General features: G+C 37.2%; 1 protein-coding gene across 4 annotated transcripts in view; it reads left to right on the top strand.

Moving 5' to 3' along the window:
- The window catches only part of lingo2 (leucine rich repeat and Ig domain containing 2), a 226182-nt gene extending 201686 nt beyond the window's left edge, over positions 1 to 24496 (top strand). The window contains exons 1-2 of one of the 4 annotated variants that reach the window (XM_080901443.1): positions 870 to 1102; positions 21447 to 24496. In XM_080901443.1, coding sequence (XP_080757569.1) covers positions 21459 to 23297 — 1839 coding nt within the window. In that variant the 5' untranslated portion in view covers positions 870 to 1102; positions 21447 to 21458 and the 3' untranslated portion in view covers positions 23298 to 24496. Of the gene's footprint in view, positions 1 to 869; positions 1103 to 4325; positions 4457 to 11810; positions 11960 to 21446 lie in introns of those variants that run through there. The other 3 variants (XM_080901444.1, XM_080901442.1, XM_080901441.1) reach the window with 3 other exon arrangements.
- The last annotated feature ends 2887 nt before the right edge of the window (positions 24497 to 27383 follow it).

Genomic DNA, 27383 nt, shown 5'->3' with positions numbered 1-27383 from the left:
AGGAACTTGCAAACCAGAACAGAAACAGCACCAAAGGAAAAAGTGCAGCTGTGATAAAGGCAGCATTCTGCATTCATCATCTTTGGAAATTTCTAAACACTTTTGATGAGCTTTAAATAGCTCAGCATGCTTCAATAACTAAGTCAATCTTTCATTAGTGTAGCTGAACTCAAAAATGAGAGACTGCATTTTTCAGCAACTGCACAGTGAGGGAAAATCTATTTGGTCAGATCATGCTGATGATTTCTGTAGCATTGCATCTAAATGGGAGAATAGTTACATTACAGCAGATTGCTAATGAGTACAGTCTGTGTTTAATGACGAAACATAGATCAATGAAATTGCCCTAATTGCATTATGCAAACTGGAATTGAAATACGGAAAATACCATCCAAGGTGAAGCTCATAATTAACGACGAAGTAAAATCCTCACAATATATTGTGCTTTCTTCAGGTAGAAACAGTCTCAGCTGGGAAAGCAGAGCTAAAATGTCACTAGATGTCAAAGAAAAGGCCAAGAGCCTGTAAGTTCAGACGCTTTCAGGTCTTTTCTCTCCATTCTTCTCTTCATTTTGTGCACAGGCACCGACATTGTGGTTTGATTAAGAGCTCCCCAGGGTTTGGCAGAGGGAAGAGAATGTGTTTACTACAACAGTTTTATGCCATATACAATGTTCAGTTTGTGGTCCTGATTGAGCCCAGTAGGCCTATCGAGATTGCAGCCTCTGCTCTCTCTAATCCTCTGGGGGTTAATTAACCAGAATAGGTAACTAGCTAGCAGCTTCTGATTGCATTAGCAGGCAAACAGACCTATTGAATCTTCTTTGTTTGCTTCTAGTAGGTAGTGTTTTCAAAGTTTATTTGATTTTCCTTATTTGAAACTGCAATTTGAATGCAGACTGAATAACTGATGCAGATTTTTTCACTTTTATCAATTTCCACCAAGTCAGTTGTGGCGCTGTTTTTTCAGCTCTGATACACTTGAGGGATCTTTTTTTTTTGCTCAAGAGAGGAAAACACACAAGAAGAAACCAAGAATCCTGTTTTCTAAAGGACTGTTTGTGGCATATTGATATCAGTTGCTACTCAATGAATTACTGTGGTAAGACATCTTTACTTCATATTTGTGTTTAAAACATAAGTTGTTAAGCAAAAGTCTCCAATCTGTAAAGACTATTGGAGTAAATTTAGATAATGTATTACTTATAATACACATAGTTCATGCTTGTAATCATACAAGCATCTAAATGGGCGCTTTGAATGGATTAATATTTGAATATAATCTCTGAAAAAGAGGTGTGAGGGATCAGAGAAAGTCATGCAGTGTCTTCATTCTTTTCAGTGTAATCCTCTTTTTTTTCTGTTGCTGTTTTTTAGAGTGTGCGTGTTCACTTTCGATGACATGATAAAAACATTCTGCAGCCTAATTTAAATGCCTAGGGTCAAATAATACTTTTTGGATTGCTCCCTTGGTTGCCTGAAATACTACGATACTGTGAGATTGTCCCCCTCAGACAAATGCTTATTTTTGACTCGCACACAGATGGGTGTAAATCCCTGTCATCTTGTTAAATCTGTGCCAGTGACACCAAACTTTACAGAAACATCCTGATGGCAAGTGCCCTTTGTGAAAAATAAGCTTTGTGCCCGTGTCGCCTTACTAAGCTTCCTCCGTCTTACAACATAACCTTTGCGTATACTACCCATCTTATCATCCTATTACTTGTTCATGTGCAGTAAATGAAGAATAGCAGGGAAGAATTGTACAGTGAGCGATGAATTCATCTTTTCTACATAATACATGCCTTTTGCCATAGTCTTTGTCTTCATGAGCCAGATACCTGTTAACATGTGTGACAAGACGAAACACTAAGAAGTCTACTACTACTTTTAGTTGCGGTTAGCATTTTTTTTTTTACACGTTGTACAAAAGATCCTAAGAGCCTTAAAATGTGCATTTTCTGCATGCTGGTGTAGGCTTAATCTTTCCACTGTCTCCAGCAGTGAGGTGTTATGAGCATACAATGCTAGTCTGAAAGGTTTCACCAAAATGCTGAGGCTTAAGGAAAAGAAGAGCATGATTCATCTTGTTTGTAAGCCAAGCCTCTATTAAGGGCAGAGTAAGAAAAAGGCCTTTGCTATAGCTCTTCCACCCAGATGCTCTGTAATTGCTTTCGGCTGCGCCTTGAGAATTTAATGAGTCAATTCAAGACTTTTGTTTGAGTGACTGAGCAAAAACTGAGCTCTCGCGGTGAAAGTGAATTATCACAGCATCATTGTGGAAACACATAACTGAAGGCCACAGGGTGTGAGCAAGCTAAAAAGCATTAGACATCAGGGCTCCTTAATTCTGAATACATAATTGCTTTCATATGCATTAATGAAGAAAAAAAAGACACCTGCAGCCTGCTGATATTGTAATTCATTGCTTTTGAGCTTTTAAAAAATGATACACACTCAGCTCACATTCACAATAGTTCTTCAAGTTTTGCATTTTTAGCAACAGGGTGTCATTACTGAGTTTATCTTTTCCCAGGTTAATGTTAGCAGAGTTCACACGCAGTTTCAGTAAGGATCATCCTAACACTGAGGTGTGGTCTGATGTGTTGTTTGTGTACAGCTTGGAATAGTGTTTGTAAAGCTCTTGACAAACAAAGCACACGCGTAATTAAAAATATCTTTATGTTGGATTTATACTTATGACCTCTTAGCCTCAAGTCTAGTCACATTTCTATTCCCGTGCTAAGAAGATGGATGACACATTGAATGAATCTCCTTAAAGCTGATTTCTTATTAAAATAGAATAACCCCAGTTCCACAAGGCCAAATAACCAGTTTTTTCACGATGTCCCACTTTCTGGCTTTCAGGAGTTATGAAATGCATACCCTTCTGATTCGGTGGTAAAGATAGTTTAAATTAGCAAGGATGAGACAGTCTTTGTATGTGTCACAATTTTCCCGTGGTGGCCTACAGAGAAGGGCCGCCACACAAGTCTCTTAAATTATAAATGCGTAAAATTATCATTAAAATCAAACTATCCCTGCACAAAATCTACCACAAAGCCAAGTCATGCTCACTCATAAACAGTGAAGTCCCTCTATGTGTCACCCTCTTTACACGTACAGATGGTTGTATCTTGCACTTATGACTCAGTGATCACTCAGGCTCTGTGCCTTGTTGTGTTGTTTTCACTTGCACCTCTCTAATTATAACTAATTTCCATAATACCCCCACCACTCGTTGTCCTCCACTGCACTTTGCACCCCTGTACATAGTTCAACGTGGAGTGTCTAACTTTGAAACATGTTAACAATTAATAAAAATAGAATTCTGTATAACAAGACACAGACAGTCCTCTTATTGGAGCTCAACAAAATGTACCGAGTTTGTCAAAAGGAAAGGTTGTAGCGTCCTCACAAGACCCTAAAACCTATGCTCTTTGTCATACATGAGATGTGTCAGATTGCTTAGTTGTTTTTACAGTCTAGCCACGTTTAAGAGGATGACTTGTGTTTTTATTAACTTGCTGTCATACCAGAAATGTGTTTATATAAGTTTTTTTTGTATAAAATTTGTCAATTTCCCTGAAAATAATTTGCAAAAATATATCAAGTATACAGGTATGTTGTTTAGAAAACTGTGTCACGTGTAGGAATAATCATTTTTAAACCAGATTCCAGAATAAAAGCAATCATTTTGGTTTATTTAATAAGAACCGGGGACATGTTTACACACTTTTTAAGGATGCTGGCCATGTGGTGCACATGGACACTCAGTAATTAATTTCTGGAAATGATACCTATTCAGACCATCTGGACCATAATTAGGCCACAGTAGTGCCCTCTGGCTTAGTGTCGTCATGCCCCCCCCCCCCCCCCCCCCCTACAGACTAGAACCAATAACCTTTTTCCCCTGAACTTTTTCATCTTGATGACACTGCTGTCTTTGGAAGAAACCCCACGGGGCACCTTCCAATAAGTACAGGATTCTATGCTCTTTTTAGCAAAGATCACTGTGGACATGCACATTGAAACCAAAATGAGATCAATACTGAAACTGAGAAGTATAATGTATGGTAGAGTAAGAAACTAACAAACTAGGATGTATTTATAGCTAATGAGCAAAAGTGTGTTTTCTCAAACCACCATCGGTTTGGCTTTTTGAAATGCAGGGGTCCTACAACTGGAGCTGCAATGGTGAACAAGTCATTTCTTAAGTTCCATCAGATGCTTCTAAGTATAAATAAGAATTAACAAACTAATTATTTTATATTTAAAAGATTTTAAAAAACTAAAATTGACCTCACAGTTGGCTACAACAAAAAAAAAGAAACATTTTATCATATAAATTTTAAGTATAAAGTAGAACAAAGACAGCTTATCATCCACAGTTGCTTGTGCTTCTCTCTTCTACCCCACACACCAGTCTGCCTTGTTGCTGATTTAGACTTCTGTGGTGAGTCTTCATAACTTAAATTTATGTCTGTTCATGGTGCATTCGATGTTATCTTGTTGTGGTGTAATGATGTTATATATGCTTTATATAGTCAGCTTTTCAGATGCAAACATATTTGTCCCTCAGGTTTTTGCACTTTGTACATTTTTTCAAGTCCATTCCTTCTATTTGTTGACATCTATTAGTCTTTATATTGAGGCTGTTGATCATTATTCTTTATACTGATTGTCATTCTCTTAATGATTTATTAAAAACAGCCAGAAATACATAGCACGAATCTACTGCATAGAACAGTTCAATCAAAATAATTATAGGCTGAATCAAGATGACATTTAGCTGCATTTTTAGGAAAGGAACACTGGGCTACAGCATAGGTTCCATTGTAGAGTTTCAGTGGGGTTTATGGTTACTATGGTGTATATTTAACACCGAAATACCCCTTGTCAGTCTGCAACCCTCCTCCCCTTCCAGTGTGCCTGATCTGCTATGGATTTCTCTTTATTTGCTTGGATTCGTACTCCACACTCTGGTCTCTATGCTCATTTCTGCTATGGTTCTCTCACTTTTCTGTACAGCCAGCAACCCACCACGTTCTCTGTGGCCACTCACACATCCTGCCCCAATTTGACCCACTCTGCCCGAGCTCAATATCTCCATGACCCGTTGAGCCCTACAGTAATTATTCATCTTTAATCAAAATACGGTCTCCTTTCTATCTATCTGTCACATATCTTTAGCTCTTGCTGATGTATTATAGCCTTCATTCTTCATTCCTGCTTGCTTAATCTGTTCTCTGGTCAGGTTTTATCTTCTTGTAAATGCAAACATGGCCAAAGTGTTCAGAGAAACTTGTGAACTCGTAGAAAAGAAGTGTGTCTGTGTCTCTGTTACAGTGCAATTAGTTTAATCCTTGCGAGTAAACAGGTGTGAAAATATTTCAAAGTTGTTTGCAGTTGGATCAATAATATTGTCAGCATGCACTAGCAGATGGACTGGGAGATGTAGCAAGAGATGTAGCAGGAGTTGGCCAGACTGGCTAGAAAGTGTAGCTGCCTTATGAAAAAGGCAGTGCAGCAGATAATCTCAGAACTCATGATCCATATCTTACCTCAGAAGCAGTTTACCTGCAGTGGTACAAGCTTCATTTTTTCAGTACATCACATTGGTTGGCATCACTAATTTTAAGACATGTCTTAACCAGAAACACATGAAATACTAAATGTGTATTAAAATTTTGATAAAATATATAAAAGCTATTAGTTTAAGGTGGTACATGGGCATAATTTGCTTACTTAAAGACTGCCTCAGCGGTGGTAGTGCTGAGAGTAATATAATAAGATTTTTGTGGGTGAGTCCATAGAGCAACTGATTAATCCAAAGATTAATTTAATCTGTTTTCATAATAAAACATTATTAGCCATCTCCTCCTTTGAGCATTGCCTTCCAGCCTTCTTAAAAGATTATAAACTTCCCCATCACTTACCTTCAAGCAGTCAAGAAAGTCATTAATTTAAGTAGACATCCTTAGTGTTCAGGATGGAAGAAATCAACCAAGTGCCATAAGAAATGACCATGTTAATGATTTCTTTGCAAAAGGGTCTGTCTGCAGTAGAGTCAGTTACAGCTTATCTTCAGCAAACAGGGCCCTGAAGAAACCCACCCTAGGTCTCTAGGTAGCAACAAACTTTTAATGCAGGAAAGTGGTTGTGAGCAATAAAGAGTCCTCAATAAGTCTACTATGAAAATACAGAACTGTTTTGGTGAGTGTCTCCAAATCTTGGCAAAATTGTCCCCCAAATGAACATAACTCCTCTGCTTGTTTATCATTTTCTAAATGATAAACTATGGGCTTATCAAATACCAGAAAATTATGCATAATTGTTTATAAAAACTTGTTATCAGCACTGGTAATTATCTTTTAAACTTAATATCTTTAGCAAACTTGTAAATAGATGCATGTAAAATGTGAGCTAGTGACATCACCTTTAGATTGAGCTGGACTAAACAACACTTGATCCCAAAAAAACAGTCATTAAATGTCATATGTGTTTGTGCCAGAAAACATTCTTATTTTTCCTTAGTTGTCACAGTGTATATTAAAGAAAGTTGGTAGTCTTTCCATATTTATAATCTTTTGTTCAATCCATGATAAAATATAACTCTCCAACTTCCATGTAGTTATATATTCAGTTTTTAAGCCGGGGTGTCGTGAGTCAGTGGGCCAGTCAGATCATAATTCAGAAATGGCCATACTTGTCCCTGAAATGCAATAAAAATGTTTTTACAATGATGCTGATATTTGATACCATTTTAGAGCTGATTCACAGAGCTCTTGTAAACAGCTTAATATCAGATCATCTGCTGGATTTGCACATATTGCACATGTTGCAGATATGCAGATATACAATCAAAGATTTTTTTTCATTCATGAAGAATTTCAAAGTAGCCTGATAGCATAACCTTTAGAGCTGCTGAATCAAATTTCACATACAGGAAAGACAAGCTCACTTTTCATGTCTCTACCTTGAAACAGTGAAGTGCCCAAATAATATTGAAAAAGGTTTTATTTATTTAATTATATATTATTATTGTTATTAAAATAGTTGACCAGTCTAAACTGGAATTTTACTTCTAAACCAGGGTATACTTTCAAATGTATTTCATATAGAAACAACTACAAAAATAATCCTATTTCAGAATTCACATGGCCATGTGACTCTTCTGATCCAGTTTTTCCTGCTTTTATGTGAAATATTAGATTTCTGCAGGGATAACATATATATGTTGACCCTGCAGAAATACACACACACACACACACATATAATTTCTCAGTTATAGACGTTCCGTTACAGGCAAAGAGGCGTAATAGTTCTTGTAGATGTACTAGATTCAGGGCTTTGCTTGAAACGTGGTCTATTTGGCCTTGTGTTTGATGCAAGTAATTTTTGATTCCAACTATTATTAAAGTCAGGCGTGTGGATTTTAACCAACAGAGTAAAGTATATCTCTTCCTCTGGGAAACTTTTCCATTATTGGTTAGCAGTTGGGTCTGTTTCAGAAATGAGACTGCAGCCTTTTACAAGCTGAAGTTACCTTGAACATATTGCCTTGGCAGACCTACTGTTAAAATACTGGATTCCCACATCCCCCCTTTTTGAGTACTTAAACTAATCACCCTGGGCTATTGTTAGTTAAACTGCTGCCGTGTAGAGAGCTACAGTCCCTGGATGTATCCAGATGCTTTCTCACTGCTCTGTGTTCACTGTGAAAGCAACTTCAAGGAAACATGAAACAGAATAAAGTGAAGTAAAGTGAGAGCTACTTTTGCATTGCTTTTTTGATGGATTGCCTGCAAATATGACAGAACTGTAACAGTAACTGAGTGAGTGCTTAAGGTACTTTGACTTCAAAAGTCCTGCTTTTTTGAACAGTGTACTAAAAATTTCACTTACTAGTTTTCCAAAAATGGTTGGATATAATATCTTAGTGCAGCCAACTCTAACCCTTTTAATGCTCATGTTACAGATTAAATGTTTTCTTTTCATTCAGAAAAATCTATTGTTAAACAATAATAGTAAGAAAAAGTTGTCTTCTTTGACATGAAATCCCTTGAGGGACTGGGTGTAATTTAGTGATTAGCACTGAGGGTGTTTCCCTCCAATATTTACCAAACAGTCAAGGACCCCATTAGAGAAGGAAATGTATTTGTATTGTCCATTGCAATGACAATCAGCTGAAGAAGGCCATTTGTTTAAAACCAATTGTTGGAGTCAAATTGTTAAATGTTTTGATTGTGTTACTTAAATTTGTAAGTCTTAGTTTAAACTGTATGATCAAAGACATTCTTTTGTTTCTGACTCCCTCCCCAGCCTGTTGAATGGTGGGGGAGGCTGTAGTGTTTTATTATAGGCACATCCTATGTGAAGGTTCTGTTTTCTTGTTTAGTAAACTTCCTGCCTTTATGACCCTTCCGGTGAGCAGGAGAGTCACACAAACACACCCCTAAACACACACACTCACACAGAGTGTTTTAACCTTTTGTGACCATAGGGTTTGTTTTTTTTTTACAATGGGTGTTTGTGTAAACTGTGTGTCACAGAATAAAAGGCTGCAGGAGAAGATGGTTCTTCGAAGTGGTCTGGGACCGAGGGCAGAAGGGCTGCTCTGAGATCCTTCCCGCGCTAACATGTGAAAAACCGGTTGAGCTGTTCGTCTTGCTTCGTTAACGGGAATAAGTCTCTAAATCAGCCGGGCCTGTGAAGCGCAGACCCAACACCAATAAAAGGATAGATAAACATGAGAAACAAAATTCATTTATTACATCTTAGTATTATTTTTATTTGTTTATGCCTTTTTTTTTTACACTACTAGACTCTAGTGAAGTTCCCTAATTTGAATTCTTCAAAGTTTTTTTATTTCTTTTTTTTTATACTTTTCCAGTAATGATATTCCATTGTTTGCACTGGAGGCAATGTGCAACTGAAAAAGCAATTTAATTAAACTTGAACATGTTTATTTCGATTAAATTCTGGCTACATTCTTTTGTACTGTTTTCACGAGTCAACATTGTTTAAGTGACATTACCTGAACACCCGCCAGCAATGCAAACACAATCCTACTTTTGCATGTTGCATTGACTGAATGAAGCCTGTGGCTATTGCCTTTGACAAGACGTTCTGACAGATTCATGCTGAAATTCAATGATCTCCATTTTTTGCGTGTTTTCTTTTCGTTTTATTCCCACCACTTGCTTTCTCGAATTGTTCCAAATGAGAGTTTGGTGAAAGCATCAGCGAGAGAACCCGGGATTTTCCTTATGAATTATTCAAAGGCACAGAGTTTGAAAAGTATCATGGTAGGATAATTATTCATAGAACTAAGCACTGACAGGGGACACATTTTCTTGTTGAAGGTGGTGAGAGCAAAACATATACTCATGGCAACATCACAGCTGTGTCAGTCATCATTGTATAGAGCATGATTTTTTTTTTTCCTTTTCTTAGCTTACTTTTCTGTCACAAGCCCTCCACCCTACAGTGGAGAGGAACTAATAAAGATTGCCACTTCTGGCTGTGCGATAGATCTCGCTGTAAACTATCAACAAGGGGATGTCCTAAAGAAGATCCTGCACAGGACAGGCGCTCCAAGGATCAGTATAGCAGGCTGCAGACCTTAAAGGCAGTGGAGAGAAAAAAAGCAGAAGCAGGTGTGAAGAGCTTGAATACAAACCAGGCTAAAGATGGCTCCCCATAAACCACCACTGCCCAGTATCTGCATCACCAGTGCCAGATCGCTCTGCAACAAAGAGTACATCACAGCAAAACACAGAGGTTTTATCTGCCGCAGGAGTCATTGTTCTGGCTGTGTACATTTTACCAAGCACCAATACCAAGACTGAATAAAGAAGCCAGCTAGTTTTTTTTTATCAGCAACCTACAATCTCTTCATCCTGATAGGATCTTTATTATAGCAAGAGGCTTTAATAAAGCCAATCTGAAAATGGTTGTTCCTAATTTCTGTCCCACCAGAGGGCGGACCATGTTTCCAGCAAGCTCAGAGACGGATACAGAGCCCCCACCTCCACATATATATTCTACTCTAATTATAGTTTTTTTCCTGATTACATAAGGAGAGATATTGTTTCAGATGCCTCCTATGAAATGTTTGTTTCCAGACCTCAGTTGTATAGAACATACACAATAATTTAATGATTTAAAACAATTTTATTCTCATTTAGTTGGTTGTCATATTTGTATTATTTTCTTTCTTTCTTGACATTCCTGTAAGGATTACTGCAAAGAAAAACGCTTTACTCGGTAGAACATCTGATAATTATGTACATCTTTGGCAATGTTGCAACTGCCTCCTAACTGGATTTTTGAGGTTGGTACAGTACTGATATTTTTGGCAATATTGACGTATCTGTTACATCAATAGAAAGAAATGTATCCAATACTTACATGTTTGTCCTTTTCCTGATTGGTACTTATAGCCTATAGGTGTGAATGTTAGAGTCGATAGTTTTCTGTTTCTCTGTTAGCTCTGTGACAAACATGTCCTGGGCATATCCCACCTTTAATTCTCTGACAGCAGGGATAGGCTCCAGTCCTGAAAGGATCCTGAAAATGGATAGGAACAAACTGATGGATAGTGTAATTATTAATTCTAATGAGTGTGAGCAAATGAGTAACATTATACAGCGTGTGTGCATCATCATTTAACACACCCTGAATTAGAAGGTAAAAAGCATCACGGGCCATAAATGCAATATTGATGAAGATATTTTGGACAAGAATCAACTGGAGTGTAATTTTGGACTTCTTTGCCTGCCATTCCTTTTATTCTCTTTTACGGCTTTTTCATCAGCTGAATCCAATGGACTGATCAATAACTAGTAAAGTTTTGTGTTTCCTGCATGGACAACAGAAAACCATATTGGATGAGTGATAACAAGCAAGCTATAGAAACAGCCAAATCACTTAAATTGTGGCTTTGATTTGTCCTCCGAGGGGTCCATTACTTCTTTGTAAAAACCCCTGCTCAGGGTTCAGCTGTTCAGTCAGATTAGCACTGTTGTCTGGATTCCCCTGGGTAGTAATCATGCAGTGCGGTATTGAGGCAAAGCTTTGTGTTGTGTTGGTTATTCTTCAGTTTTTACTCGTATTAGTGACAGTGTTGCACACTCTTCTACATGCAGTGACAATGACAATGTGATACTTCATCTTATATATATTACTCATATCTGCACTTACCTTCTATCTCTTCTATCCCACCTGAACAATATTATATTCCAACACATTTAGTGTGTTGGAATATAATATTGTTCCTTTAGTGTGTTGGAATGTGTGATTTTTGCCTCAATAGCCTACATGTTGTAGTAAATAAAACGTATTTACTATGAGATCCTCAGTTTAGATGAAGGGAAAAAAAGAATATCCTGGAGGAAGTAAAACTTCTCTCAGGACTGATTTCCAAGCCACAACAATAATGAAATTTACATTTGGGAGAACCGGAGAGGAAATATACAAGATGTTTATAGAAAGTACACAAAAATTGATGTAGTGAATAAAAATAAACATCCATGAAATGTAATTGAAGTTATCCACACATTTCTTGTTTTGTTTATTTGTTAGTGTGCTGTTTATTTCAGAACCTTCTTGGGTTTAGTGGTAAAACACAAAAGGCCCTTTCAAGTCAATCAATATGCCTTTACAGCCCTGTTTAAAACACCGGTGTAAAGCTAAACAGTTAAATGCATCTGTATTTCCCCTCCCACTGTATACCTCACACTAGACTGTAAAGACTATAAAGAGAAAAGGCTACAAGCAAATATCAAGGACAGAAGAAGGCTTTCTAGTCTTTCTCAAGGTGTTACAAGCAGCACTACTGAAAGGATTTTAATGGCATTGAGCAGCAAGGTCAGAGGCCAGATCTCTTGATTGAACAAGGAGACAAAAAACCAAAGAGGAAGGATGGAGAGATTGGGAGACAAGAGAAAACACAGTAAGAAATGAGAAGAGAAAACAGTGGCATAAGAGAATACGGTTTAAAACAATCAAGCTGTATATTAAATTTGATTTTTTAAAGGGGGGGGGGGGGGGGGGTAGAAAGATGTCTTGCAGCTATTTAGATAAGATTTCCTGCTAAGTATACTGAAAGACTGTTGGGACATCACAGAGATGCATGTGTATGCTGGAGCTGCATGTGTTCCTTTTAGCTAACATCATGAATAATTTCTCTCTTTTACTATATATATATATATATGAAAAAAAAGCATGTTCAATGGCCTCTTGTGGATGTGCTGAATGGTACATTACACACAAATGACAACAGTAGCCGCTTGTGATAAATTTACAAAGCTTGGCCACATGTAATAATATCAAGCTGTTAATTAATATTACTGTCATTTTATCAGTATGACTATGAGATGTTTACAGTGTCTCATTTTAATACTGAAAAGCATCCTCTCAGCAGAGTATGCAGTCTAAAATGATGCACTTTTGGCAATAGGAAACATCACGCTTCCATTATGGCAGGTGCAGTCATCCTGTTTGTTGTTTTCTAAATTTTTGCAACAGGCATTTATGGAAGCAGTGCATGTCTTTATCATAGCTAATTGTTCATGTTGCATGTTGTTGCTACACTGTGTATTTATGAGCTTTATGGTATATTTATGGGAAGACTGATTTAAATATAGGCTAGGATGAGGTGTGTGCGTACCGTCTTTAACTGCCTCTGTTGTTGAGTCATTGTACAGATGAAACACCCCCTGACTCAGACCTGATGTAGGCTGCCTAGGAACAGAGGGGTGGGGGTCCAAGAAGAGAATGCACAAGGGCTCTCAGGAGCCCACACAATGTGTTATCAGCGGCTGCAAATGCATTTTAATCAGTTCACACAAATTATCTCACAAGGTTTTTTAGTTCAAAGCCGGAGAAGGTAGAAATTCACTCAAGGTTCTGCTTATCATTTTAAAAATGCTCTTTAGACTTGAGGCTGCACAAGAAAAGAGTCCAGGTCAGTGAAAATTTAAGAGATGAATGATGAAAATTTGAGACAGTCTTTGCTGGTTATGCAAGTTTATGATGAAATTATTAAAGGAGAGAGGATTAAGAAAAAGTGTTTAAAGTTGCCTCTTTTTTATTTCCCTCCTACGCCTATCCATGTTTTGTTTTTTAACTATTCCTAGAAATACTGTGACATGATTTAGGGAGCAGGTTGTAAACACCTGCAGCAGGTTCAAGTCTTATTGTTGGCAAGCAGTGCACACTCTGCTGGTTGCACCTTTGAGCAAGAACCGGCATAGCGCACAGCTTCTGAGGTACTGTTGTGGGCTAATCTCTCAAGGGGGAGTAGCAGGTGGAAAAAAGAGAATCCCCCCAGGCTTCACTGATTTATGGTAGTAACACTGCTTGAAATGTGAAGTGAAAAATGGCAAATCTAAAACATGGTTTTTGATAGTTGTACATTGTAACGCTACACATCTGTGTTTTATTTGAGTCTTGATTATTATTGGATTCTAATTACAATGAGTAATTAATATACTTTCATGCATCCATGTAAAAACTCATCTAATGCTCATATTGCAGGACATGTGTTGTCTAATGCATTTATTGATTTTTCACTCTGTCTAGCTAATGTAGCTTAGTAAGCTACAATACACATTAAATAAAGAGTTTTTGAAAAAGGATATGCATAGGGCGTAGGAAATGTGTGCACAGTAGTGTATCTGTGTAAGTGGTTGCTAAGTTGAAGATGGTAAAAGATCTGCTGTTGAGCTCTTCATATATGACTCTGATTATTTGCATTAGATAAGAAAATAAGTGTCTTTCTTTTCAGCATTTCTGGAACATATAGGCTACTTTAGGCCATTTCCCCTAGTAATGTGAGATGAAGTATTCTGACCTGCTAAAGTGGAAATATAAGGCACTTCAGCATCAATATAACGGTGCAGTAATGTTTATGTTGGATAAGAGAATCAGTTTTACTGAGAAAAATATACTGCAATAAAGCTCTTAATACGTAGCACATGTCTCTCTAATGAACTGAGAAATTGGTTGATTTTTTTCCCACTTGTCACAAATGTAATGAAATGACAGTGTACTATTCCCCAGACCTTATTAAGTCCTCTCATATTGTGGCTGTTTTATTTTTATCCTCCCATTTAATTACGAAGTTTTTGTTCCCTCTCCCCCCCCCCCCCCCTTTTTTTTTTTTTACAACCTCCTGCTTGTCTTCAAAGTTTAGAATTGTAATAGTTATTATACATGGGATTAAGGCTCATGTCTGAGAGGCTTTTCCTGTGGGATGAACCAAGATCTGACTGTTTGATGCAGTGTTTTTTGACTCTATCCCTAGTTAAGGGTTATCAGACACCAAAAAAAGCAACTGGCTCAATCTACCAAGTTTATCTCTAATTAACATGGATTAATTGAGCTTTGACTTCGCTCTGCAAGCCAAGCAGAAGGGTAATCTGTGCATGGAAGCCTGTTATTTCCCCAAGGCTGTTGATCCTCACTGTTAAGGGTTCTAGGTCCCAAAGCCCTCTGTCACGTGACCATAATTATGTTGCTCTTGCAGTGTATATGTTAATGAATTGTACAGTTAGCTATGCTGAAAACAATTTATGAAAATTGTTGTGAAAATAGAACAATTACCAGCAACGTCTTTAGATTGTTTCGCTGCCATCTGCATGCATTAGGAGTCAACAAGACTGCCGCTGCTCACATTATTCTTGTTTTTCCTACTCCTACTTTTATTTGAAATATTGCTGCCTTCCTTCCTTAATTATTTGTGTTTGGCAAAACTGAAGGAGGCAGACTTGTTTAATCGTATCCAGGTCACATCCTGTGGAGCCATTCTGTAGCATCAGAAGTCAGATACACACTGGTTTATTAAAGGAGTACAGTGTTATTTTGCATGTTGGCAGGCTCACCTTAAAGCCTCACTGCCCTTTGCAAAGACCCTCTCAATAATGAATAAGCCAAAGAGCATTGCAATCTCTTTCCTCTCATTATGATCCCATTTGATTGCTTGCCGATGCTCTTTTGAAAAGGTGGGTTAATTGCATACTCTGACTGTGAACTAACCTGCAAGTTAATAACATCTTTCCTTCAGGGTAGCATCATTATAAGATATAAGCCTCATTAAAATAAAATGATGATTTAATAACTTTCCCTTACAATGACCCTTATGAGGTTGTGCTGTTATTTTGTAGTTATCTGGGAAATTAAGCTATCAAAGACTTTGCTTTTGTATTCCTCTTTTTTCAGAAAGCAAGAGTTAACCATTTCAGGGCTGCAGGAACTCTGACCAGTGTAAATGCAAAAAAAAAAGAAGGATAAGTGCTGGCGTGGTTTCTATCTTATACTTAAATTAAGATATGCCCAGTGCTGTAATATTGTGTTTGTATGTAGGTTTGTTTTTTAACTCTACATACTACAGTATGGTTTTGTCACTTTCTGAAAGAGTCTTGGTTCATATTCTTTTCACATGATAACCAACTACACTGCAATGAACTGGACCCTTTGGCATGAGGGCAGCCATATCAGATGCTAATCTGAGGCTTGCTTCTTGCACGCTGCACCCAGTATGTAGCATACACTGTCCCTGCATGATTACACATAATGTTGCTTTTATTACAGCTTTACTCTGCACACAGTCCCATTCCTCTGCAGCTTCACTCAAGCTCCCAGAGTTAATTTTCATCCATTTCCTGCCTTCCAGAGTAGCTCTTTCTTTGGAGCCATCTTCCAACTCAAAAAATTGAAATCTAACACTTTGATTATGCTTTTTAAGGAGTGTTAATAATTGCTGGGTAAAGAAAGCAACGTTCTCCAACCATCCACCATTAATGCAGAGAGGTTTTTTGTGTGAAGAGGAGTCACATTATGTGCAATGATCAGTGCCTGGGGGCCACATCAAACACAGTCTGAAAACCTTTCCTGAGGAGATAGAGGCAGGAACATTTCACAAGTGGCTTTTCATTGGTTGATTGCACAGAGGCCAAGTTGTTATCTAAATCCTCAAAATTCTGAGGCAAAATAAGAAGTGCCTTGTGACCATTCAGGGTGTGCAAACTTACCCCTTAAATAAATACCAAAGCAAAATGTTTACAACCAATACTGTGCTGGATTATGGCTTAGGAAACCAAGTGGTTACAAAGTCAACCAGTGACATACAGTCTACAAAAATGCATTATACCAACATTGATTTGCATGGTTTTACTTGAAAAGACAGCTTAATATAATCCTGGACAAGTTTTATGCCCTAGCACCCTGCATTCAAATAACTTCAGAAACATATGATTTTAATAGTGAAGTATTATTAGGCTTAACTATGCTTTCTTAAAACTCTCTTACATCACAGCATGCAAATCTTTTTCTCTTCCTTTGCTAAGATCACATATATTCTAATAAGTCAGCATCCTGTACTGTTGAGTGAATTATCCATGATTATATCAGCTTCTTATTGGCGCTCTGTGAATAATTAGTTGGTAAATAATTTGAAATCAAAGATAGATGGTGAGTGTCCACTTTTCTCAGCACGGAGAGAGATAATTATGTGTAAACTGACCCATGATTCCTAGACTTAGTTTGCTTTCTACCATGTTTCTGTGGAATAAAAGACAGACAAATGTGCAGAAGGACAGACATGTGTCATATCGACCATCTGAGGTTTATGTCTGCTACACTCGGCTATAGTTCGGAGATACTACGTCTTAAACGACCGTGCCTACAACAATTAGTATTGTCTTTTACATAGAACACTGAAAACTAAACAACTAAAATTTATTTATTTTTTTGTTTTTTTTAGAAAGGAATAAATACAGACTTTGCCTCCTCAAATTTCAGCTTGTTCTAAATAAGCAAGCTCAGATTCAAGGTAAATAGATTTGTTGCATTTGCTATCATATGACTTTAATGACTTTAATTACATGTAAATGAACAGTTTTATCATCTAATTCACTGTACCCAGTAAAACCAAATTTTTCACTATGGCCATATTCACTAGCACATTGCACCAGAACAAACTTAGTTCTGGCATAAAAATTGCATTGCCAGTATGTACAAAGCGCAAACTGATTTACTAATGTTCGCCACATGTCATTTATTACTAATTGTACTAATGTCTAATGTCAAAGCAGTCTTTTTTTTTTTTGTCTTATTATTTTGCCTTATTTTTTGGCTTTGATAATGTGGCAGTTATTGCTGTGTAGAGGGGACGTTTTGAGATTTGAGAGCATGTGCTAAAGAGCCAAACAAAGATGTGATAAAGATGTAGAGATTTCCAAGTCATCTAATTGTAAATTAGCTTAGTGAACTCCAGCCTAAAGGACCCATGCAATACCGGCGACAACAAAACTTCTTGCAATTCTTCATTTTTAGGTTTTGGTTTACCGTCTGTGGCAGGAATTTTACAATCTTCTCAATAGGGAGAAGAATTGAGGGAAGAAAACACCGACTTTGATACTTGTCCTAAAAATAATCTGAATTCTGGATGGGAATTCTGAATAGCATCCCGTTTTTCACTTAGAGTTTGGAAATTGTTTGTTAGTTTTAAGGTGCTCTAAAAAAAGGGTAAGCAAAATAAAATAGTTATAGTGAGACCATACCAAAGAAAAATAAACAGAAATTCTGCAGTTACCCATCAGTCAGCTGCCCAGGGAGCAATTGCAACACTCTCACCTTCAAATCTCGTTTTGATAAAACCTCTTGTAGGATTCATTTACCTGGACATCATGTCAAGAGTTCTGAGTTGCACTATTATTCTGACAAGACTAATAGCTTATATATCGTGCACAAGTGCAGCTGATGATGAGGAAATATAACGGATTTCTTTTGACCAGAAAGCCTTTGAAGAAAGAATAAAATTCTAACTAACAGTGTAACTGTGTGGTTTGCCACTCTGATAAAGTCGGGCATCATTTCTACTCATCCCCTCACAAGTTTGCCTGAGGCTGTGTTGAAAATTAAAGAGGGAACATGGGATGGAAGTGCCCCATATGTTTTTAGCGATTCATATGGAAATTATTCACTGATGTGAGCTTACCAGAAATAGGCTAAAAAAAGGTTTTCTCATGTATTTGTTATACTGGAAGAGCAAATGATGATTTAATAGCCAAGAAAAGTATTATAAGTTTGCTCTTCACATTGGGCCATTTGTGTATGTATGCTTGGGTTGATGGCATTGCTCATGTGACCTCAGCACCCCTGCGAAATGTCTGTTCATGGATTTATGCTGAGTCAGACACCATTAGCTGTTATCATCCCCCTCTCAGGATCCCACTCTGCACTAATGTGGGTCAAGGGCCACATTATAGAAAAGCCTTCCCCGTACAGACTTATCTCACAGTGCATTGCAGGATTTCTGCCATTGGACTGTCGGTGAATGTCATAGGAAGCTTCCAGAATATTGAGATAAAATGAAAATGCTTGAAAATCCAAGGTTGGGTTGTTTTGTTTTGTTTTTTAAATCTGGTTTTATTGAAAGACCATTTTTGAACAAATTTGTCATGTGAGAGAGTGAAAATTTTGTATCTTGTATCTTGTTAAATACACAATCACTCTAACATAGCTCAGAACACACAGCACACTAAATATATGTTGTTTGCAGTTAAATTATAAAGGAAATTGTAAGGAAAAGAAAAATAAACAGTGCACTCAGAAGTGAGTTCCACACAAAAAATAACTGTGAATGAACAGATAGCTGGAATGTTATTTGTGGACGCTGCCCTGGGGCATCTGCCTAATTCTATGCGGCATTTGCTCCGATGCAGGACACACTTGAGTGGGTGCCGCTGATGATGCACTTGATGCACTAGGGTACTCTCATTCAGAAGTGTGCAGGTGACTAGGTCACATAACAGGCTCACTCAAATCCTGATTATGAACTGTTACAAAGAATTCCAATCATTATCCTGATTAGACACCCTCTTAGTAAACCATCAAATCATATTGTGCTGCAATTCATGTGGACAGCCAGAGTACATAAGCCAGCTATTATGTGGAAAGATTTGTGCACAACAAGAGTGTTCTGTACAGAGAGTCATTTTTGTCCACTGTAGCTAGAAGTGATTGATTGACTACTATGTTAAAATCATTATCGGCTTCATTTACTTTTGATTGTGCTCTATTTTTAAGTGGTTTTAAGAGTTAGGATTAAAGGACAATCCTGCGTAAATTTAAAAAACTACAAAACATAGAAGTTACAGGTGTGTGTGTATTAGGAGAAGCCCTGTATGTTCAGTTAATGTGGAGAGCCAGTTGTGAGCATCCTTGAATTTTATTTGTGATAATCAAGACAGTTTATTTCATCTGCTTCCTTACCTGCAACCCTTTCAGGGGTTTGTGTCCCATATACCATTTTGTAGTGTTGTATTTTTCTAAAAATCATCTTGAAATAATGAGTGTTTTATTGCAAAAATATAGGAAAGAAATATGTAAATGAGTTACATTATTTATTTAATGTTTTTAATTTACATCTTCCATTTATTTCTAATTTAATTCAAAAAGATAAACTCGATATATTTGATATTAAAACTCATCCTACTGACTGGGGTATATTTTTCGTCATACCCCAGTCATACAACCATTATTAAAAATGCAATTTGTTTCTAGTGATGTCACATTAGTGTTTTGCCTTTCTGCTTTAATTAGTGATTGTTTAAAATGTTTTGAGGTCCCAGGGGACTCCAGTTAAAAACATACAGAGAAAGCAGAGAAAACCCCAACAATCATATGACCCCCAATGGCTAACTGTTGGTTACCTCCAACAAGGCAGTTTTGGGGCAGTTTGCACTTCTGTGTGAAGTTGCTGCATGAGAATAAACTGTTGCAAGTATAAGGCCATGGTTCTCAGTTATGAAAGGGGGGCATGTCCGTTCCAGACCAGGGGTGAGTTGCTGGTCCAAGTGGAGGACTTTAACGGTCTCAGAGGATTTGTTCATGAGTGAGGGGAAGAGTGGAGCAGGAGATTGGCGGATGGATAGGTGCAGCACTTACAGTAATGTGGGCACTGTGCTGGTCTGCTGTGGTGAAATGAGCCAATTCTGAAGCTGTCGATCCAGGTTCTGACGCTGGCCGATTGTCATGAACTCTGGGTAGTTACTGAACAAATTAGCAGAAACTAGCGTATTGTTTTTAACGTTTCTGGAGTGTCTCTCCCTTAGCAAAATGGAAAGTATCTTGGTCATTTGGGACTGACTCGGAGTAGAACTGTTTCACCAAGTTCTTAAATCAACTTTTCTCAGCAGTCCTCTCAAGGCTGCAGTTATCTGTGTCGTGGCTGTTTGTATTAAACTAGACTTGAAAATAAATCTTTATACTGCTTGAATAGTAACTGAACATTAAAATATCAATATGAAAGTTTACTTTTCATATATGCCCCCTCCATATAGAAATGTCCTGTCATATAAATATTATATTACAGCAGCAGAAATATTTCAGCTATCTTAGTTGATTTCTTAGGTTTATATAATGCTTCTCTTTAGATAAGTATGTCATCATATTATCTTTGCACCATAATCTGTTAGAATAAGCCTGAGGAGAAATTCAGATTATTCCTGTCATCGTTTAAATTTAGCACAGCCCATGACACACCAAATGAGGCAGGAATGGTTTGCAATCCTTGCAACCTGTCACCCAGTCTGTTTGTTGCAAACACGGCATTAGTTCATGTATCTACTGTATGTGCTTTATGATATAAGTACAGCTGTATGTATGAATAACCGAAATATGTAAAGCCACCCAGTGATATAGTGCAAGTTGTGTTTTGTATTATTTTTTCTCGAGTATCCATGTTTTAAACATGTTTTATTTCTAAATCAAAAAATATAAAAATATTCAACATGACAAATTAGTAAATTCTGCTCTTTTGGAGGAAATGCTTGTAATGATATTCATAATGTTCTTTGAATGTTACATGTGTTTCAGTTTTGTAAGTTTCTCAATTTTTCCATGTTACACCTCCATGAACTTCATGATTTTCGAGTGGTTTCTTTTATTCTTTATTCTTTCTTTTTCTTCTTTCTGTCCTTTTAGAGATAGGGTGGATACTTTTTCTGAATGCTACTATTTCCGAATAACAATGTGCTTAAAAAAAAAAAAAATATATATATATATATATATATATACACATGTCAAAAATAGATAAATCATTTACAATAAAAACATTCAACTTTTTAAGAAACTTTTTCTGAAGTTCTTTGTTTCTATTGAAACAGTGGGTGATGTCAAAACAAAGCCTAGCACCCAATTGTTCACCCTGTATGCATCCACAAGAATGCTAAGGAAGGCATTCTTGATATTTCGATGTGGTGAGCTACATTTATCAAATATTTTTATGTTCACCTTGTGTGGTTTTCTCCATAGTTAATTCTCCTATGTTATTTGTGAATATTCATTATTCATTCTTCAGGCACACAATGAAGTCTATCATGAGGAACCAGCTAATATATCGCTTTCTCTCCCTTTGTTTTCTTGTCTTGCAGAACCGTGACAGAATGGTCGAGTTTATGAGCAAAGTCATGCCGCACACGGTCATCTCATGCTGGCAGCCTTTCCTGGGATTGGCCCTCGTGGCGGTTTTTGTGGGTTCTACCCTGGGATGTCCCTCGCGATGCGAGTGTTCAGCACAAAGCAAGGCAGTTGTCTGTCACCGTAAGCGCATGCCCACCATCCCAGATGGCATCCCAACTGAAACAAGAATCCTGGACTTAAGTAAGAACAAGCTGACAATGATCAACCCCGATGACTTTTTTGCCTTCCCTGGGCTTGAGGAACTTGACCTCAGTGGAAATATTATCAGCTATGTTGAGCCTGGAGCATTCAATGGGTTGTTTAACATGCACTCGCTCAGCCTCAAAAGCAATCGAATCAAGCTTATTCCTCTGGGTGTCTTCACAGGCTTAGCCAATCTTACCCGACTGGATATAAGTGACAACAAGATTGTCATTCTCCTGGATTATATGTTCCAGGACTTGCACAATCTTAGGTTTTTGGAAGTGGGTGACAATGACCTGGTTTACATCTCTCACCGTGCATTCAGTGGACTTTTAAGCCTGGAGACACTAACCTTAGAAAGGTGCAACCTAACAGTTGTACCCACTGAGGCTCTTTCTCATCTGCACAACCTGGTCAGCCTGCATCTACGATACCTCAGCATTAGCACTTTACATCCATACTCATTCAAAAAGCTATTCCGATTGCGGCACTTAGAAATTGATAACTGGCCTTCACTAGACCATGTGCCAGCTAATACCCTGCATGGCCTCAACTTGACAACACTGTTTATAACCAACACCAACTTGTCCACCTTCCCTTACCTAGCCCTGAAGCATCTTCCCTATCTGACACATCTCAATCTGTCCTACAACCGCATCAGGCACATTGAAGCGGGCATGCTGATGGAACTGGTTCGGCTGCGAGAGCTGCATATTGTTGGAGCTCAGCTGACCACCATTGAACAGTATGCATTCCAAGGTCTGCGGGGTCTCAGAGTTCTCAATATCTCACACAATCGACTGGATACATTGGAAAAGGGCGTTTTTCAGTCTCCTGAGGCTCTGGCGGTTCTTCTCATTGACAACAACCCCTTAGTGTGTGATTGCCGCCTCATGTGGATCCTGCAGAAGAGGCATTCCATCTTCTTTGGGGATTCACAGCCAGAATGCAGCACACCTGAGGGCATTCGTGGACGCCCTTTTAAGGAGTTTAAGGAGACTCTCCTGTCTTATTATGTTACATGTACCAAACCGAAAATTCGTGAAAATAAAACACAAACAGTTACTGTAGATGAGGGTCAGCAGGCTATGTTGCGTTGCAGTGCTGATGGGACACCAAGGCCAATTGTGTCTTGGTTGTCCCCACATCGCCGAGTGCTAACAAACAGCCATAGTAGAGTAACCATCCATAAAAATGGTACACTAGAAATCAAGGCAGCAGAAGTCCAAGACAGTGGAGAGTACCTTTGCCTTGCCTCCAACACTGCTGGAAATGACACCTTGAAGACATCATTGGCGGTGAAAAGTTTAGGATCACTGTATGCCAACAGGACCCAGTACTACACAGATCCCAGCAATGCCACTGCCAATGGAACGACTGGTGTGACCCTCGGTTTTGACCTTAAGACTATTTTAGTGTCAACAGCTATGGGTTGTTTCACATTCCTGGGAGTGGTCTTGTTTTGTTTCCTGCTTCTTTTTGTTTGGAGCAGGGGAAAAGGAAAACACAAAAACAATATAGATGTTGAACATGTGCCACGATCAAAGTCTAACGGCACTAATGTTGACTCAGCAGAGGGACAAGCCGGTCCTCGTCGTTTTAACATGAAAATGATGTGACTTCTTTTATAGAACTCAGAGTCTGGATTGTGGAAAAGCCCAAAGTACAGTGTATTTTTTTGAAAACAGAATGACTGAATCTTCTCACTGCTACAGGAAGAGTGGTAGTGAAAAGACCTTGGGGCATCACAAAATGATGAGCATTACCTTAAATCTGTGGATCTTGATATAGTTCTTGAATACTGTGTCTCAAATGAAAAAGATTTTAGAATGACTATCACTGCTGGAAAAACCTCTCAGATGAGTTGCTCTCATGAAGACCTGGATGAAATAAGTGTCAGTTATCAACTTTTTGAAATTTATATGTCCCAGAATCATTCAGTTTTGGGATGGATCTACAGACTCAGTTGAACAATGTACATTACAAATTTGTATCTAAGCTATAACCTACTTTGTTTAGTCTTGCGCCATGCTTATTCACCAATCAATGAAACATCATTTCCTATGTTCTATATTTTTCATATGTGTACGTAATGCTTCATTATGTACATGTATGTACATAATCGTTCAAAAGAATAGTTCATAGCAATATTCATGGGATACACTTGCTAAAATTGCTATAACCCTGTTCCACAAGTACATTCTTCAGGCTTTTGAAGTTTCCATTGATTCCAGAAGGGCTTCTATGGCTAAGTATTTGTCCTCTGCTCCCCAATTGAATAAATATTAATAAATATATATATCATTTATCAATAGAAGCACAAGAAAATGATTTTATTCATGAAAGTATTAAGAATTTTGCAAAATTCAGTCTTCAAAAACTTTTCAGGATAACAGCTGGATTGTCATAACATTGAGTATTGGTCAAGCAACCTACATGAACCACTTTTCTGTCTTATTTTGTCTATTTTTATTCCTTTAACTGTACCTTTGCTAGTTGGCAAACTACATGTGTCAGTTTTACTACAGTGACATTTGCATCATTTTCCCCAGTAGGAATTTTGGACTTTGTTGTGGTAGTTCTTCATTTTGTTGTTGAATCATTTAGATTGTGAAAACAAAAGTAAAAGTAAAAAACTATGTATGTGAAATAAAAAAATGTATTTGTACCAAAGTGTCTGACTAAATGCATAAAATATAATCATCTTCTACGCAGCCTCACTGATAGACTTCACATCAATGGTGTAATAATAAGTGTATCATTGCTAATTCCTTTTTTATTGTTGCAGTCTCTAAAACCTCACAGAAACATTCAAAGCATTAACACTGAAAGTGATGTAGTCAACCATGGTTAAGAGATAAATACTTATATGAACAATATTTACTTGCAAATGCCAAAATGCAATCCTCGAAATATTTGATAATATGGTACAGTGATCCAGAACTGCAGTGATCCACTCTAAATGTTCACAATAATAATTAAATTATGTCTGTACAGGCCAACTCAATGAAGCTATAGTTTGTATTTAGTTTCACTTTAACTATCATGGAGTTACTAGCTTATAACATCTTTAACTCCCGTTTCTTACAACAAATAAATTTCTTATTTATATATAATTTTGTAATTCATTTTGTAAGAATTCATACATTTAACTGTGTTGTCACATTATCAGATCCACATTTTCAGTTGTTTTATTTTGACTGGCTGGTTGTATGATGAGAAATGTCAGTTCTGGACATTTTTTGTGTTTTTATTGCCCTATTTGTGCAAATACAAATGTATACTGTGAATTCATTCTTCAGATGGGGATGATGTCTAAACATGTAAACTATGCCTTTGTTGTTGTCACTTTAGATGAAAATATGTAATACAACTCGGGTTGTTCCATTATCCAACTTACACAATGTAAATTGAAGATGAAAACAGAAGCAGTTTGCCTGCAAAGTAAAACATGCCCCTTTTTTAAAAATGTCTTGGCTGCAGCAGGAAGATTTAAGATGAGCTGAAAAAAATAAACAAATTACCTAAATGTGGAACACCATATATATATTGCTGTTGCTTTTGCACAGCCTCTGGGTGTGACTGTTACAGGGATATGAGGGTTATAATACTGGTATGTATAAGTAATAACTGTGTATGTTATTAAAAATGTAAGAACCATTGTCTTTTTACCTATACATGATGCCCATTGGCATCGTGTTGGATAATAGTGATTCCAGGCCAGCCAGTCAACTCCTTGGGGTTGAGTGAAACTTCAGTCGTAGAAAAAGTTTATTATTTCAAACATTTGAGTAATTTAGTATCAGAGTAAAACAGATTGAAATGGTCTATAAATAATTTATCAATGTGTTAATGTAGGCAGGGCTATATAAAATCATAGCAAACTAAGTACAATTGTAAGTTGGAATTATGGAACAAGCTTTAGTGCACTGAATTGTATTACATGTCTTAATCCAAAGTGACAATAAGAAAGGCAAAGTTTAGAGAGCATCAGCATTTAAAGAGAAATTCACAGGTGCCATTATGTATGTGCCAAATAAGAAAATTAAAATAGGAAGTACCCCCAAAACTGGCATTTATATTATATAGCTTCAGCAGTTATACTTAATATACTGAACCTCACATTTATGTTGCATTTGTGTCTTGTGATGAAGAGTAAAAGAAATAGCGACTTCCAAATTGGTTCCTCCTCCATCAACTGCAGAGCAACCAAACTTAAGAAATTAATTCAGTTACTTTACTTCACCCTGCTTAACATGTTTTTGTCTAAAGTATATTTGCATGAGACATCAAGAGTGACTAATTTCTTCTTCCACACTTGTCTAAAGGTAGAGTCTTTAGACTAAGTTTCCAAGCCTGTAGTCCTCTGGGCTGCTTACGAAATGAGAGCACCAAATGCTACAACTTGACCAAAAATACAAAAGAAACAAGGTTAACTTTGTTTTGTAGGTCAAATACCAAACACACCTTTTATTTTGATATCTTTTTTTTTATACACTAAATGAAATGTCTAAAGAATAGAGAAGGTCCACACAATGCTCAGATCATAATCAGCAATTAGCTTAGTGTGCACGTCTGGATTGTGGTGAAATGACACAGAAAATTCCACCCAGGATCTTTGTGCTATGAGGCAGCATGAAACTGTGCCACCGGGGTTTCATCCTTATTTTTTAAAAATAGGTACCGGTCTTAATTAACAGGCAGTATGTCACTATAGCAACTCAGATATGATTCAAACCAAAGATTTCTAAATGCACAATTATAAGCCGTGTAAAAAAATATAACAATTGCCAAATGTTTAAAATACATTTCTGTGGATATGTCCACAATAATTTGGTGTTTTGGTGATCAATTTATATTAACTGAATGCATTTAAACTGGACTAAAGCATTTGAATTGCATATGAAAAGCTATTAGCACTTTCTGTTTGTACCCCTCTTATCAGTTATTGACTGATCTGACCACTCTTATTTTCAGACGAATTACTGAGGATAATTTTTTCAGAACAGATGAGAGTCTCAGCCTAATTTTACTAATGCAGTTCTTGGCTCAGAAAATGAAAGACTGACATATTACCATAATTCTAAATCAATCAAATACATTACTTACCTTGGCCATTAAAACTGTGATGACATACAGGTTCCAAAAGCTCGGAGACACTTCAAAAGTTTTTATTTTATCAAGTATCACTAAAATATGTAGGGAAAGATATCTCGTATTTCTTTCTTTACAACTCTTTATGTTTTTTTATAAAGAAACAAACATCGTTTCTAATGTCACATCAAAGAAGATCAAAATACATGTTTGATGTAATTTACTAACAAAGGCATTAAGTCAGAACCCCCCACCCCCCACTGACTTTCTTCCAAGATTACAATGATACTGAACATTAGCAAGTTATCATTATTATTATATCTTGTATAATAAGACCAGAAACACTCTTTCATCCCCATAGCTTGCATGAAATGCTCTGCCCTGGTTTTATTACATCCAATGTGCAACAGAAGAAAACTCTATTAGTGCTGTAGGTACTTAGTCGAACGACAAGTACTGTAAAAAAGAAAACTATAAAGGGAAAGAGGTGGGGTACACCCTGTACAGGTCATCAGTCCATTACAGGGCTCCTGTTGATAATGCTGTATCCAAAATCAGGTCTGGAAACTAGAGACATTTGTTTTGTTTTGTTTTAATATAAGAATGTATAT

Source organism: Rhamphochromis sp. 'chilingali' (genome assembly GCF_963969265.1).
Source record: "Rhamphochromis sp. 'chilingali' genome assembly, chromosome: 13".
Taxonomy (NCBI): domain Eukaryota; kingdom Metazoa; phylum Chordata; class Actinopteri; order Cichliformes; family Cichlidae; genus Rhamphochromis; species Rhamphochromis sp. 'chilingali'.
This window is presented reverse-complemented; position numbering and strand designations above follow the sequence as displayed.